Below are 15,985 nucleotides of genomic sequence, written 5' to 3'. Positions count from 1 at the left end.
TAAAGAGATGAATGAATCAAATAAATTCTTAACTCCCAGTTATTTGGCATTTGTGTGTATGTGGTGTTATTTCAGAGTACTTGCAGCAGATTGGGTGTAGTTGTGAAGTTGCACCAACAGCGATGTTTATCACAGCTTTGCTGTTGCCATGAGGAAATGAATGTGCTTTCCTTAGACTTTGGAATCACTTCAGCGCATCCCCATCTATATGGACTCAGCATGCCGTCTACATGCTTTTCTTCCTGCGTACATTTATACATGTGTATTATTCAATGTTATGAGGATATTGCTTCCTATTCAGATTTGGAATTTGACATTAGATAATAGTGATATTGCTGATATATGAACACGTGTGGGGTCGTTAGGCACAACATTATTTTGGTAATTCCACACAAATACTGCAGTGACAAATAGCTAACATTTTCATTCAGTCCCTGTGATGGATTGGATTGACAAGTGGACCTGTTCTCCCCTGGTATGTCATGGGTTAAGAAGTACTCATTCTCATAAATATAGAACATCTAGGATTATTGTACATGGATGATTATTTTATTAGAGTACAAAGTGCACTTGTTTGCATCAGTCTATTGCTCTTTACAGCCCCAGACTGCTGGTAACCAGGGCCTTATCATAAACAAGCACTAACAATGGTGGACTTGTTGCTATCAGCATCTGTACTGCCACGTTTTTACATTCAGGTGTCTGTATTATCAAACTCATGTGAGACATGATCATTCGATATTTGGTTTGTCAAATCATACTTGAGTTCTTTATTATTACATAAATAATTTTATTTTTAACATCCATTATTTACAAAGATACAAGAAAATTGAAGCTTAAGTTCAAGCCATGAATGATCTTACCCGAACAACGGGACAACAAAATGAGTAAACATTGCACTTAATGTTTTTTTTTCTGTTTGTTTTTGTGTATGATAACACATTTTCTAATAGTACTGTATCAAGCAATAAAGCGAGTTACTGATTAGTGAACAGCAGAGTTTCGGTAAGCAACAAGGAAGCATGACTCCGATGTGTACTAGGGTCAAAGTTCCACATGATTAATAATGGAGAGCAAGTATGGCAGGATTAAATGTTTCCAGGTTTGATGAAAAAGCAGCAGAAGTTCTAACATGTTGTCCAATAAAATAGTAGTCTAAAACCTCATTCCTGCAGTCAAATGACCAAATCGCCCTCTAGTGGCCTCATGGGTGAAATGTTCTTAATATTTTTCAAAATGTCATAATTAATAAACATCATTTAAAAAAACCTGTTGAAAATCCAGTGTTTCTACATCAACCGGTTTTGTTATATTTCAATCTGCTGTGATGTATATAAAGTGTAATATTGGGATGCTCAAAATTGAATACATTTTAACTCAATATCTGACATGATGAAGGTGTCTTCTTTTTTTAAGCCCATAACCATGTGTGTGAAGTGTATACTTTGTTTCAAAGTAGATTTGTTTAAGACTACCAAGAAACACTCTGTGTGACCCTGATTTAGCCCACTGCAGTAAAAGGTTGATGTGATGCTTCAGACAGGTGGGATCCTGGTGCAGAAAATAGCATTTCTTTCTTTCTTTCACATACAGTACAGCACTTCAGAGGCCTCATTTATAAATGTTGCGTACATACAAAATATACCCCGAAACAGTTTTTGGGCATATATCCAAATTTAACTTGAGAATGTCCCTCCATGCAAACTTTACACCACGCGCACACACATTGTCTAGTGGTTGAAGTATTGCATTGCAAGCAGGCCAGTAATGATTAGACATAGGAATCTATTCCTATTTATTTTATTTTCATAACCATTGCACCTTCCCGGGCAGCCCAGCATATTAGGTTGAGGGGAGAGTCAACGTAAAACATTGTTGAGGTCAGACATTCTGCTGACAGGTCCACAACAATTTACCATCATTTCTCGTTCAGAAGTTGTCACAGTCCTTTGCTAAATACAGAATGTTACTGCAAAAGATTAAAACAGTCTGCCAACACAGTAAATAGGCCAGTAGTTTTAAGTAAAATGCTACAGCCCACAGTTTTACACAAAAGACAAATTGTTGTTCAATATTTAGTGTACCAATCGATGATTGTGTTTCTATCTCCTGTCTTGGTATAGGCTTAAACAGGCTATGATGTCACGCTCCTATTGCACAGCAATACTGTAGCCTATACCCATACTGTCAAAGTAAAATTGTTTTGAATATACAATCAATAAAGTGCTTGGCACTCACTATAGGCAGCATGAATGTTGAGTTTGAAAAAGTCACTGTAAAAAACTAAAACACTCTGCACACACCTCTACAAAATGTAATCAAATTTGCCATTACTCTTTCTTTCAGAAACCTACGTGGCCTAATTCCAATAGTTCCAAATTATACAGCAAATAAAGGGCGTTATTGTCACTATAAAAGGTGAATGAAAGGACTTTTTCTGACAGAGTTAGAATGCTAGTCCATGTGTGCACAGTTTAACGACAGGTCTGAATTATAATGATAAAAATGTGTTTGTAGGGCATGTGCCAAGTTTAGAAATCTCAATATGGTTTAGACGTACGTATTATTTTCAGAAATGGCGCACACAGATATTTAGTGTGGAATTTACACAACAATCATAGATGGGGCCCCAATTGCGCAATATTTAGCTTACCCGGCACAACTGAACGAAAAAAGACAAGCTCACCCACCCAAACAGACAAGGCAAGCTAAATCCAGCGCAGGCCTACCCCTCTACTCCTCACAGGTCAGACGTCTGGATCTTTTCTTTCTCAGAATCCTCAAACTTCACTCCACGGCCATCATCCATATCAGCATCAGAGAACAACACCTTTGGGGTCTTTGGTGACGAGTTGTCATATTCTTCTTCCTCCTCTCTAAACCCCTCCTCTTCCTCATCATCATCATCATCATCGTCGTCACCTTCCCGCTCCCCATTGTCAGGTATGATGACCACTTCCTCCTTGGCATTGGGGTCGATGTCCTCTTTGAACCAGACTGACTTGTAGCCCTCCTCCACACGCCTCTCCTTGGTCAGAATGGGCTTCACCTCCTTCTCGCTGTCGGCCTTATCAGACCCTGCCAGGCTGCTGGTGTCAAGCAGAAGGTTGGAGTACAGGGGAGCCGAGACCTTCATGACAGTCTCCTCCACAGCTCTGGAGGTCACTCCATTCCCGATGGACCGCTTCCCATCCATCTCCTCTGGGCCTTTGGATCCCACACTGCTAGTGTCTCCGTCATTCTGGAAGCCCTCGTTGGTGTACTGCACCCCATTCTTGAGTTCGCCGGGACCTTTCCCAAGCTGTAAACAAGCAATGTACCAGTCAGAACAGACTGCATTTAGGGAGGCAGAACAAAAATCTTTAACACAAATATATATTTTTTTGCCATCAATTGATTACTACACTTCAAAATGGTTTTAAGCTGTCCACATAGGATAGCCCTTTTTGTTTCCAGGTAGAATCATTTTTGTTTCCAGATAGAACCCTTTTAGTTTCCATGTAGAACCCTCTGTGGTAAGGGTTCTACATGGAACTCAAAAGGGTTCTACCTGGACCCAAAAAGGGTTCTCCAAAGGGTTATCATATGGGGCCAGTAGAATAACCCTTTAAGGTTCAAGATAGCATTTTTTTTCCTGAGTGTTGCTTTTAGAAGCTTTGCATTGCTATTTCTTCTTGCAGTGTAGAATGAACTCACAGAGCTACGGAAGATGTTGGCCTCTGACAGCTTCCTCCAATCTGTCTTGCCCTTCTGGATGCGGAAGACGAGCAGGCCGATGACGACCATAGAGATCACCAGTAACACAGCCAGGCTTGCCCCCAGGGCAGCCATGTCCCCAGGACCATATCCACCTGGGGCCCCAAGAACCCCTTCTGCAGGTCCAAGGTCAAACACAATGTTTAAAACATGCCGCCCCTCACAGAAATAAATACAACACAAGAATGGACATTGGCATCCAGCTAATATGTCTACAGGACAGCCATCTTGGTCGGGGAAAACGTTATTTCTAGAGACTAATCAAATATGGTAAAATATTGTATAATATTGTATATATGCATCTCTATGGCCCACTCCCCCCTAAAACACTTACAAAAGGTGAATTAGGGAAGGGGTTTAACAATAACCACAGGAATGTCCAAAGAAATACCTCTAACGTTATGTGTGAGTACAATTTCAGCAAGCTTGGGTAAGCGCAGGTTTGCAACCTTCAGACATTGGTTTTACAATCAGTGAATGGATTTTGGGATTTTGTTGACAAGCCAAGCGAAAGGACTGTGTGTGACCTTGTGTAAGAAGCATAGGCAGCAGCAATAGGCATTAGAGTGAGGTTGTGTTTGGTCTCCTGAGAGAAAAAGAAGGGTGGTTAGGGGATACCCACATGAAAAAATACTATAGTATACTATGGTATAAATACTGTAGTATTGCTATATTTATATACTATAGTATTCACTGTAGTAATTACTGTAGTGTTTTTGCAGACATGATTGTAGTATACTGTAATAATTACTGTAGTGTTCTTGAGGACATTTCTGGAGTATTTACTACAGCGTTTTTATTTGATTATCTTTGACATAGAAGTGGGGGCTTTCTCCTTGAGGAAACCTACTGGACAAATACAAAAAGAGCAATTTTCCATTACCTGTAGGTAGGAAGGACTGGAGGAGTCTGAACGGATAGTTCAGAGCTTCTGCTCTTTTCTATAACCTGTAGGTAGGTAGAAGGACTGGAGCCTGATTGGATAGTTCAGAGATTTTAGTCTTTTCTATCCATGTCATTTCATGGGATGAGAGGGGGAGGCAAGACAGTCAGAGGGCAAGGAGGGAGGATGTGTTTAACTCAAGGCTTGTTATTAAGGGTGCATTGCATGGGTAGAGGGGAGTTTATTAGGTACACCAATTTAGTTCTGGGTCAGACCCACCTTTGCCTCCAGAACAGCTTGAAATGGAATCGTTACTCAAATGGTATCAAGGGACCTAACGTGTGCCAGGAAAATGTTCCCCACACCATTACAACACCGCCACCAGCCTGTACCGTTGACACCAGGCAGGGTGGGGCCGTGGACTCATGCTTCTTACGTTAAATCCTGACTATCAAAATAAAATAGCATTTTCTTTGTCACATGCGCCGAATACCTTACCATAAAATGCTTACTTACAAGCCGTTAACCAACAATGCAGTTTTAAGAAAAATACGAGTTAAGAAAAATATTTACTAAATAAACTGAAGTAAAAAATAAAAGAGCAACAATAAATAGGGCTCCCGAGTGGCGCAGCGGTCTAAAGCTAGGCGTCATTACAGACACCCTGGTATGATTCCAGGCAGTCCCACAGGGCGATGCACAATTGGCCCAGCGTCTTCCGGGTTTGGCCGGTGTAGTACGTCATTGTAAATAAGAATTTGTTCTTAACTGACTTGCTTAGTTAAATAAAGGTTAGCGAGGCTGCATACAGGGGGTACAAGTACGAGTCAATGTGCGGGGGTACAGGTTAGTCGAGGTAATTAAGGTAATATATACATATAGGTAGGAGTAAAATGACTATGCATAGATAAGAGATAATAAAGAACGAGTAGCAGCAGTGTAAAAAAAAAGGGGGGGTCAATGCAAATCGTCCGGGTAGCCATTTGATTAGCTGTTCAGCAGCCTTGTGGCTTGGTGGTAGAAGCTGTTAAGCAGTTACCATACCAGGCGGTGATGCAACCAGTGCTCTCGATGGTACAGCTGTATAACTTTTTGAGGTTTTGAGGACCAATGCCAAATATTTTCAATCAGGAATAGGCTTATGACTCTGCCATAATCATGCCACAACAGGAACCAGGATTTGTCAGACCAGGCAAAGTTTTTCCGCTCTTCAGTTGTCCAGTGTTGGTGATCGCGTGTCCACTGGAGCCGTTTCTTCTTGTTTTTAGCTAATGGAAGTGAAACCCGGTGTGGTTGTCTGCTGCAATAGCCCATCAGTGACAAGGACCGACGAGTTGTGCATTCCCGAGATGCCGTTCTGCACACCCCTGTTGTACTGAGACGCTATTTGCTAGTTTGTGACCCGCCTGTTAGCTTGTACAATTTTTGCCATTCTCCTTTGACCTCTCATCAACAAGCTGTTTTTTCGCCCACAGGACTGCTGCTGACTGGATGTTTTTTGTTTGTCGCACCATTCTCGGTAAACCCTAGACACTGTTGTGTGTGAAAAGCCCAGGAGGCCGGCCGTTTCTTAGATACTGGAACTGGCGTGCTTGGCACTGACGATTATTCCAAGCTCAAAGTCGCTTAGGTCACTCGTTTTTCCCATTCTAACTTTCAATCAGTAACTGAATGCCTCGATGCCTGTCTGCCATGTGACTCGCTGTCTGTAGGAGTGAACCATTTTAATGAACAGGGAGGTGTACCTACTAAACTGACCACTGAATGCATATCCTTTAGCAAAAAAAACATTTGAATTCATATCTAAATTCAAACATTTTCTATTGTATTTATATTTTATATATTTCTTTATTTTTGTTAATAAAGGAAAGAAGAGTGCCAACTAGATGAGTTAAAAGTAGTTTGTGGGAGAAGAGTTAAAATAGTAGCAAAGTTTAGAAAGGTAAAAGTGTAAAGAACTGTTTGTAGATGCCAATAGTAGTGTTATGTTTAGTAAGTGGGAGGGGAGGGGGAGGATCCGAACCCAGATTAGGGTAAGGGTTGGGGATAGGGCACATGTTAATCAGGGTTACGTTGTGTTTATAAGTGAGGTATGTTGATGTTGTGTGGAATGTGAGGTTGAGTTTATATCAGTCTGACATCTGGAGCATGATGGACAGAGGTGTTTCAGTGTAACCTGTAGGGAACACAATGTGTGGTCTATACTCTATCACTCATGGGTAGCAGAAATTGGGATATGGTGGATAGGAATGGGTGGGGTGTATGCAATTTAAATGCTGTAGTATTACTATAGTTAAAAACTATAGTGTTTTAGCAGACACTGTAGTGTTTTTGCATTATTTACTTCACTTTAGTACTACAGTGTTTAAATTTGGATAATACTGTAGCATTTACTATCGTATTCTCCAATATACTACTAAATTATAAAGTAAGCGCTACACAATCAAGGGGGATACTACAATGTGTAGTATAATATTCTACAGTATACTACAAGATACTAAAGTAAGTACTAGACATGATCGAGGGATACTACAGTGTGGAGTATAGTATTCTACAGTATACTATCATTTACTACAGTTTACTAGAGAATTCTATAGTAAATACTATAATATTCTATAGTAAACTGTAGTATTTTTCCATGTGGGTACCTGTTGTGGAGTTGATGGCGGCATGGGTGGCAGTAGCCATGTCAGTGGTGGCCATGTCAGTGGTGGCCATAACAGTGGTGGCCATGTCAGTGGTGGCCATGTCAGTGGTGGCCATAACAGTGGTGGCCATGTCAGTGGTGGTTGGGGCCATGGTTGTAATCCCTGGGAGGAGAGCAGTGTCAGCAGCTGTTCAGCATGGATCCCCTCCCCATCTCTGTCCCTCCATAGCATGGAGAATGACATAGGGCGCGCAATAGCACGTGATTTGCGTGTAATTAATGGAGAGCAGGGAGGGTGATAGGCAACTAGTGTTATTTATAACTATGTAAGTATATTAGCTACATTAATGGGTTTTACCTGGCATGACCTCCACCTTGAGAGATGCTGTAGTTGATTCTGCATTGGATGAGTCGATGGCATGCAACTGAGCAAACAATAAAAAAGTTAAACATTGAAAGTCTAAGTACAAGATCGTTTTTTCTAACATCTTACTCAAACACCTTCAGTTGACTTTACTCTAGTTTATTTGTAGGTTGTTGTTTTGGATTAAAGGGAACAGAACACACTCACATTCATGGAAACAGTGCCTGGCATAACGTTTTTAGTCATGAGGATGAAGCCTTGCGGGGTAATGGAGAATTCAGTGCTTCCCTGAACCTCATATCTCACATCAGGGTTGATGCCCTGTAGAGAAGGATTGGTTAGCCATAATGTTAGATAGGGGTACCATGAAATAAGGTCCCTGAAATGGGAAATGTAAGCTAACTAAAGATCATATTTAGAGTTAGTGTGATCAATATCAATATCAATATCATCTGTAGCATATTTGAGGTCTCTATAAAAATTAAATATCTCCAATAAATATCGAAGTCACACATTAATTGCAACCTTTTGTCTGAGATCTGTACTTTACATGTGCGATATGTTTTCACTGCTACCGACACAAGGGAATAGACCCATAGACCTTACATCAGCATAGTCTGTGTCCTTGGCCTGGACCTTGAGTGGCCTGTTGGAGGCTTTGCTCTCCAGAACCATGCTGTCTACGCCCGCGTCTGCAGAGATGAAGCCCTCATACTCCATCTTCTCAAACTGCGGTGGGTTCACACTCTTTTTCACAACAACGATAGTGACCGTTGTGGTCGCGAACTGGTCACCGTTGGATGTCTGTAAAGCCTGAGAATAAAAACCGCGTTAACATTTTCTATCAATGATTGTATCTGTGCCGCAAAAACATAATCCTGTGATGTCAACTGCATAATTATATTAATTGCAATAAGAGGTTATTAACTACACACTCTTAGGAAAAAAGGGTTCCAAAAGGGTTCTGCTTCTGTCCCCATAGGAGAGCCCTTTTTGGTTTGAGGTAAAACTATTTTGGGTTCCATGTAGAACCCTCTGTGAAATGGGTTCTACAGGGAATCCAAAAGGGTTCCACCTGGAACCAAAAGGAGTTCTTCAAAAGGTTCTCCTATGGCGACAACGGAAAAACCCTTTTCAATTCTAGATGTCACCTTTTTTTCTAAGTGTGTATAGACTATATGGTTGGCAGAGGTCTATATGGACATTATGGATTCATTCAGAGAAACTTTGAATTACCAAAACTGTTAAGGTCAGTGGACCCGCTATATCTGCCGCCTTCAACATGGTGATGTCCCCAGTGATCTGATTGATCTGGAAAATGTCAGATTCAGACCCTTAAAAAGAGAAAAAAAGAAACGTGAGAGCCCTGTTAGTAGTTGTATTTTCATTGGAGAAGAAATGTGTTGTTGGCCAGGCCTATAGGTGAGATAGTTGCTCTGTGAATTATAGCCGAGTCTGTCAGTATCAATGATCGTGATATTTCTGAGAGTATTTACATGTAAAATGTTGAATATTCATGATGCTTACCGGTTGGAAATGTGTACATTATCGGCACATTTAAGCCTTTGTCACCATCAATGGCATGCACCGGACCTGGCAGCAATGGCAATGCACCAACCTGGGACGTAAATGAGACTTTGCATTACTTAATGTGGCTACTGTCACTACTATTTAAATCCAATAATGTCATGGGCTAAGCTAAACACACAATGATGGCTAGCTGTACTGAGTAGATTGTGAATATTAGTCAGATGTATTATAAGATTATAACAACGTTGTTGTTTTTGAGGGGAGAGGATGGTGGACGCACCTCTTGCTCTGTTAAGTTGACTGTTCCTGTATATCCAGAGCTGAGGCAGATTTTGGACATGTCAACTATGGTTTCTGTGCAGGGCTGAAACCATGGTGGACGGTTGTCAATGTCCATGATGTTGACATGGATAGTGGCTGTGGCAGTGAATGAAGGTGGTGTGGATGTGGGGGTATCCTAAAAAAAACCACAACAAAAGGACTCGGTGAAGATCTAAAGCTTGGATGCCGTCAAATAGATGATGGTTTCAACCAATACAGTTTATTATTCCACGGCCCCAAACAATCAATCACTTTCATTACAAGAACTATAAAAACAGAACAAGCACTCACCTGAGCAGATAATATAAGTGTCACACTTGTCACTGCGTCATAGTCAAGAACATGTTGCACTAGTATATTTGGGCTGTTTTCTTGCAGTTTAAAACCCTCCTGTGAGAATTTAATAAGATGTTATTTTATTTTTCGATAAGTTATGCATGGCTGGGAGGAGCATTTTATTTTAGTATTCACTCTCATATTTAGACAGGATGAGGATGGGGACTTACTGTATCTGGCACTAGGCTGTAATAGAGTCGATCCTTATCTGCATCTGTTGCTACAAATGCACCGACACTTTTGCCTACAGGTGACAACTGGTCCAAAGAACATTTAAATATGTTTTATATATAGAATAGAGTAAATTAAATCAGACATTCTAACATGAAACCTTAACAGGATTCTAGAAATATGGTAAAGTACTCATGGCTAGTATACCAACTGCTAAACTGTTTATCTGCTAAACTGTTTATCTGCTAAACTGTTTATCTGCTTAACTGTTTATCTTAACTGTTTGACTGATTAGCTAAAAACGTGATTTAACTTCCCTATGACTGATAATGAAGTACACTAACCGAGAAAGAAATATGCACTCACCTCATCGACATTGAGAGTGTACTGGCTTTCTGCAAATACTGGCGGGTTGTCATTCACATTCTCAATAAGTACCACTACTATTAGAGTGAGCTGGAATGAAGATCACATCTGAATTACTGACTCCATAGAGGTATATGAGTAAAATTAGGTTTAACTTAAGTTTAATATTGCATGCCATATGTTATAAATCTAACAATATTTAAGGGATTTACCTCAAAAAGGGTCACAGTAGCTTTGAATATATATTTTATAAGTAATTTTGCTCTAAAGGAGTGTTGTCCCTTGAGCCCTACAGGTATACTGTATAATAGAAATCAAGTGCTATTTACACGTGAAAATGTCATGGAATGCAGTTTGGAATATTTCTCCATTTACACTTTGATAGTAAACTAAATGTACAGTGTACAGTCTGTATGTCTATTCCATAAAATTACCATACACAAGTGTGTAGCCAAAACCCCCAGTTATGACTGAATGAATCTCAAATCCAAATGATTTTGATTATAATGTCAATCAATGTATTATGGACATTACTTTTTATTGTAATTACTTTTCTAAATAATGTATTTATTGGTCCAGCTTGCCCATAGGTTAGCCACTCCCATAACATATCGATCATTAAAAGTATAAGAAAGTGCACTTACAAATTGGTCACCTTTTTCACAAAGAAGGTCAATGGTGAAAGATGTTTTAGTCTGTGAAATAAACAAAATTACACCAACTTCTCATCTGCATTATACAATTGACTATATTCATAATCAACTGCAAGAAAAGGGCTAATTAATGTGGAAAAGGCACCAGCAGAGCCAAGGGAATTAAGTGTACCCAACAACACATGTGCCTTTCGTAGCTTAATCTAGATCCAAGATGAAAACCTATTAATGCTAAAAAAGTGATAACATACCTCATAGTCCAAAACTTTTATCGCTGTAAGATCATTGCCATTCAGACCAAAAGAGTCTGCAGGATTACTGACAATAGTTAGGGTCACTCCTTCCTCTGTGGTGATTGTGGTCACAACAGCACCAACAACGTTGTTCTCTCTAATAGTGGGAGGCGTTGCCCCAGGCATGGAGCATACTGCAATGGAAGAGAGAAAAGACGTATAACAATGACTGAACAATACCCAAATTATGTAACATAAAGTAAAATAATTGTCTGTTTTCAATGAAAGTATCATTCAAGCTAAATGTGTTTGAACTCTATGGATATTATCCCACTGGGCACACCACGTCATTTAAACATGGAGAATTGGGTCATTTGGTAGATACAGTACGTTGATGAATGAGATTCCAACCTATTTTCACCAACTCAAAAAGACAGTCAGAAGTTTGTTGACTTCTAAATGTGTTATCACAGCACTTTCAACCATTTAAAAGCACAACAAAGTCCAAATGGTAGTACAATGTCAGATCTTTTCTATTCATAAAACAACTTAATGTGTTACATTAAAGTACATACTTTAAGTGATCAATGCTGTTTGAGATTCTGTGCAGATTATTACAGCAATTGTGAAGATTTCCACAGACCTGCGACCCTGAACAAGCATGCTTTCTATGATTACATAGGAAGACATTTATACTTACATTAGGGTAACCTCAACATGTGGTCATGGATGTGTTACTCATTTTAAGGTTGAATAAATATTGTTACATTCGTTTTCAAGATATCCTTAACATTAGGCTATTTACTGCCTAACAAAAGTAATATTGAATTGTGTTTGGTTGACAACGCAACCAAAAATCAACATTTAAAGGAGATTTATCTATTGCTTGGATAGTTAGATCTGGGCCACTAGCTTAATCCTATTATTTTATGTATTTAACTTATATTACGGTTGAGATGGAGACATGAATCCAACATATAATTTGTTAACCTGTAGAAAAGTTAAAAGGCTATTTAATGTATTGCAAAAATCCTGAATCCAAGATGGCGTAGCAGTCAGACATCTTTTGTCCTCGTCTTGTCCTGTCCCGTGTATATATCCCTTTATATATTTTTCTTCGCATATCTTTTTTATATATTTTTTCTAAACCTCAACTTCAAAACACTCTCCTGCAACCCGCCTCACCCAATGTGGTGCGGATCTGTTTTTATCTAAAGTATTATTCACCTCGAATCCGAAATCCCCCAAACGAAGCTAGCCAGCTCACTAGCTAGTAGTCAGCTAACCACTGCTAGCGGTCATCAGCTAACCTTTAGCTCGGAAAGCTCTCGCCAGTTTGTACAACGTGACTCAAACCAGAGCATACTGGACCTATTTTCTCTCCACATCCCCGGAATCCTACCGCAAGCTCTGAACATTTTCACCTGGATCATCGCAGCTAGCTAGCTGCTATCTCAGTGACTACTGGCTAACGTTGGTCCCGGAACAAGAACCAATTAGCCTGGAGCTAGCCAATGCTAGGCCCTTTCTCCCGGCTAGCTAAAGAGGCCCATCAGCCACTAGTGGGCCAAAATACCCGGACACCTTCTACTGCCGGCACGGGGCACGGAACCCTGCCGATCCTTCACGACTGGACTATGACGTAGTATGCTCGAGGGGGTACTCATCTGGCCTCTACATCGCGTCGTCCCCTAGCCACGGCCCTCTGGCTGTCTAGAGCATATTGGACTGTTAGCTGTATAGATCCATCGGCCAATTTCTTGGGCCATTATACCTATTTTGCCAATTGGACTTGGACCCCTCTGCTACTCGGAACCCTACTAATCCACCATAACTGGTCTATCGACGTCACCGCACGTGGAGGCTAAAAAAGACTTTCCCCCGTCAAGACGTCCCTCTAAGGCCCTTCTGCTAGCTTGCTAGCCCCGGCCTGCTAGCTGTCTGAATCGCCGTGTCTCTAGCCAGCCCAACCACTCACTGGACCCCTATTGATCACCCGGCTACGCATGCCTTTCCCTAATATCAATATGCCTTGTCCATTACTGTCCTGGTTAGTGATTATTGCTTTATTTCACTGTAGAGCCTCTAGCCCTGCTCAATATGCCTTAACCTACCATTTAGTTCCACCTCCCACATTTGCGGTGCCATCACCTGGTTTGAACATCTCTAGAGACAATATCTCTCTCATCATTACTCAATGCCTAAGTTTACCTCCAATGTACTCACATCCTACCATACCTCTGTCTGTACATTATGCCTTGAATCTACTCTCTCACGCCCAGAAACCTGCTCCTTTTACTCCCTGCTCTGAACGCACTAGACGACCAGTCCTGATAGCCTTTAGCCGTACCCTCATCCTACTCCTCCTCTGTTCCTCTGGTGATGTAGAGGTTAATCCAGGCCTTGCAGTGCCTAGCTCCACTCCTACTCACCAGGTGCTCTCATTTGTTGACTTCTGTAACCGTAAAAGCCTTGGTTTCATGCATGTTAACATTAGAAGCCTCCTCCCTAAGTTTGTTTTATTCACTGCATTAGCACACTCTGCCAACCCGGATGTACTAGCCGTGTCTGAATCCTGGCTTAGGAAGTCCACCAAAAACTCTGAAATCTCCATCCCTAACTATAACATAGATAGAACTGCCAAAGGGGGCGGTGTTGCAATCTACTGCAGAGAAAGCCTGCATAGTTCTGTCTTACTATCCAGGTATGTGACCACACAATTCAGACTTCTACTTTTAAAAATCCATCTTTCCAGAAACAAGTCTCTCACCGTTGCCGCTTGCTATAGACCACCCACTGCCCCCAGCTGTGCCCTAGACACCATATATGAATTTATTGCCCCCATCTATCTTCAGAGCTCGTGCTGCTAGGTGACCTCAACTGTGACATGCTTAACACCCCGGCCATCCTACAATCTAAGCTTGATGCCCTCAATCTCACACAAATTATCAATGAACCCACCAGGTACAACCGCAAATTCGTAAACACAGGCACCCTCATAGATATCATAATAACCAACTCGCCCACCAAATACACCTCTGCTGTTTTCAACCAAGATCTCAGCGATCACTGCCTCATTGCCTGCATCCGTAATGGGTCTGCGGTCAAACAACCACCCCTCATCACTGTCAAATGCTCCCTAAAACACTTCGACCTGGCCCGGGTATCCTGGAAGGATATTGACCTCATCCTGTCAGTAGAGGATGCCTGGTTATTCTTTAAAAGTGCCTTCCTCATCATCTTAAATAAGCATTAGCATCGAATAGCCCCCATGATATGCAACTTTTCAGGGAAGTTAGGAACAAATATACACAGGCAGTTAGGAAAGCTAAGGCTAGCTTTTCAAGCAGAAATCTGCATCCTGTAGCACAAACTCAAAAAAGTTCTGGGACACTGTAAAGTCCATGGAGAATAAGAGCACCTCCTCCCAGCTGCCCACTGCACTGTGGCTAGGAAACACTGTCACCACTGATAAATCCACTATAATTGACCATTTCTTGGGCCTTCCTCTGACACCACCTGGTATAGAGGTCCTGGATGGCAGGGAGCTCGGTCCCTCTGTTGAGTCTAGCCTTTGGAATGACTTTGATAGCAACAGTGAATCTATTAAGTTAAGATTTCTCAACAATCATTCTCATGATACCACTTTGGTTGTAGTCAGTGTAATATCAACTACAGTGGATATTACATTGAAGAGCAGATGTTGTTTCAAATGTACAAATTCAACATATTTTATACAAGGTTTGTCTATGTTGAAAATTTGTTACCGGGATGACATAATCCTGTGGTTGAAATTTTACCCTCAAAACAACAGTTTACGTTGATAACTTTTTTCAAATCCAATGTATTTCCCACGTAGATTCCACGTCACTATAAGCTGGCAAATTACATTGAAACAACCAGTTTGTGCCAGGTGGATAGATAGCCTTACGGTTTGTGTAATTAAATAACAAGAAAATACAGGTAATACATACATAGCCTTAGTTTCATTGGTGATTTAAAGGACTGAGAAAATGATATATTTTATTTGGGACACATTCCAACTCCAGAATTAGAATTCCAAATTCGAAGTGTAAAAAAAGTCATTGGACAACCAATCTGAAACATATTCCAAAAGCTGCAGACCCTGAAGCTGTGTCCCTGTCAATGTCCAATAATCATTTCAGTTTAGAAATACTTACTCTGTTGCGCTTCAGTTGATCTGTGAAGCAAAAACACAAGCAGAAAGCTCAACAAGGTCCTCAAAGTAAAGTGTGGATATTTCTTCTCCATTGCCCTGTTCAATTGTCCGATCGATCCTAATGAAATAAGGTAGGAATAGCAGGGCTTTTGTACCGACTTGTACTTGTCCGCATAAAGCAGTGATTATATGGCCTGAGGAGAGAGGACTGACTTTAGTCTCCACCTTTGTGACTATAAGGCTTATCTGCTGTTTTATGATCAGAGGAGAGGAGCATGTCTCTGGTGGACTTTCCCCCCTCATAAAGATACAAATCTGTTGTGGAGAAATCATACAATAATAAGAGCCACTCCTACATGAAAGCGGATCTGTTTTTGAGGTTGTCGGATCATTATATGAGAAATTGCACATTATCTGTTTTGAGGGCAGCATGGGGGAAAGGGATGGACCTTTTTGTCCTATAAGCTATAGTGTCCAGAGAATAGAACACAACTGTTGTAAAGTATAGTGAATAACCTGTAAGAAGAAATCATGTGAGGCATGAT

General features: G+C 40.8%; 1 protein-coding gene and 1 non-coding gene across 3 annotated transcripts; both read right to left on the bottom strand.

Moving 5' to 3' along the window:
* Positions 1–769: 769 nt before the first annotated feature.
* On the bottom strand, positions 770–15,691 carry cdhr5b (cadherin related family member 5b). 2 transcript variants are annotated; one of them, XM_021598852.3, is made up of 15 exons: positions 15,442–15,691; positions 11,279–11,454; positions 11,019–11,069; positions 10,375–10,464; positions 10,008–10,094; positions 9,793–9,891; positions 9,461–9,637; positions 9,178–9,268; positions 8,887–8,984; positions 8,257–8,463; positions 7,858–7,971; positions 7,645–7,711; positions 7,288–7,449; positions 3,697–3,872; positions 770–3,301 (listed from the first exon to the last, which is right to left on the bottom strand). In XM_021598852.3, the coding sequence occupies exons 1-15, from the start codon at positions 15,530–15,532 to the stop codon at positions 2,741–2,743; spliced, it is 2,247 nt and encodes a 748-aa protein (XP_021454527.3). In that variant the 5' UTR covers positions 15,533–15,691; the 3' UTR covers positions 770–2,740. The 2 variants fall into 2 exon arrangements, with proteins under 2 accessions (XP_021454527.3, XP_021454528.3); XM_021598853.3 differs by lacking the exon at positions 7,288–7,449.
* LOC118945896 (U7 small nuclear RNA) lies at positions 4,580–4,633 on the bottom strand. The gene has a single exon (XR_005041051.1). It is a non-coding gene; the product is annotated as a U7 small nuclear RNA (small nuclear RNA).
* Positions 15,692–15,985: the final 294 nt, after the last annotated feature.

Source organism: Oncorhynchus mykiss, chromosome 4 (genome assembly GCF_057628025.1).
Source record: "Oncorhynchus mykiss isolate SJ-2025 chromosome 4, ASM5762802v1, whole genome shotgun sequence".
NCBI lineage: Eukaryota > Metazoa > Chordata > Actinopteri > Salmoniformes > Salmonidae > Oncorhynchus > Oncorhynchus mykiss.
Note: the sequence above shows the minus strand (reverse complement) of the source record. Positions and strands in the feature narration are given on the sequence as shown.

What these genes read in the sequence shown, in the direction of transcription:
- cdhr5b (XM_021598852.3), bottom strand. Translation starts at nt 15,532, where the DNA reads ATGGAGAAGAAATATCCACACTTTACTTTGAGGACCTTGTTGAGCTTT. An exon ending in ATCAACTGAAGCGCAACAGA is followed by an intron (nt 11,455 to 15,441) that starts GTAAGTATTTCT and finishes CTTCCATTGCAG; the next exon opens with TATGCTCCATGCCTGGGGCA. An exon ending in CAGGCACTGTTTCCATGAAT is followed by an intron (nt 7,712 to 7,857) that starts GTGAGTGTGTTC and finishes TTGTTTGCTCAG; the next exon opens with TTGCATGCCATCGACTCATC.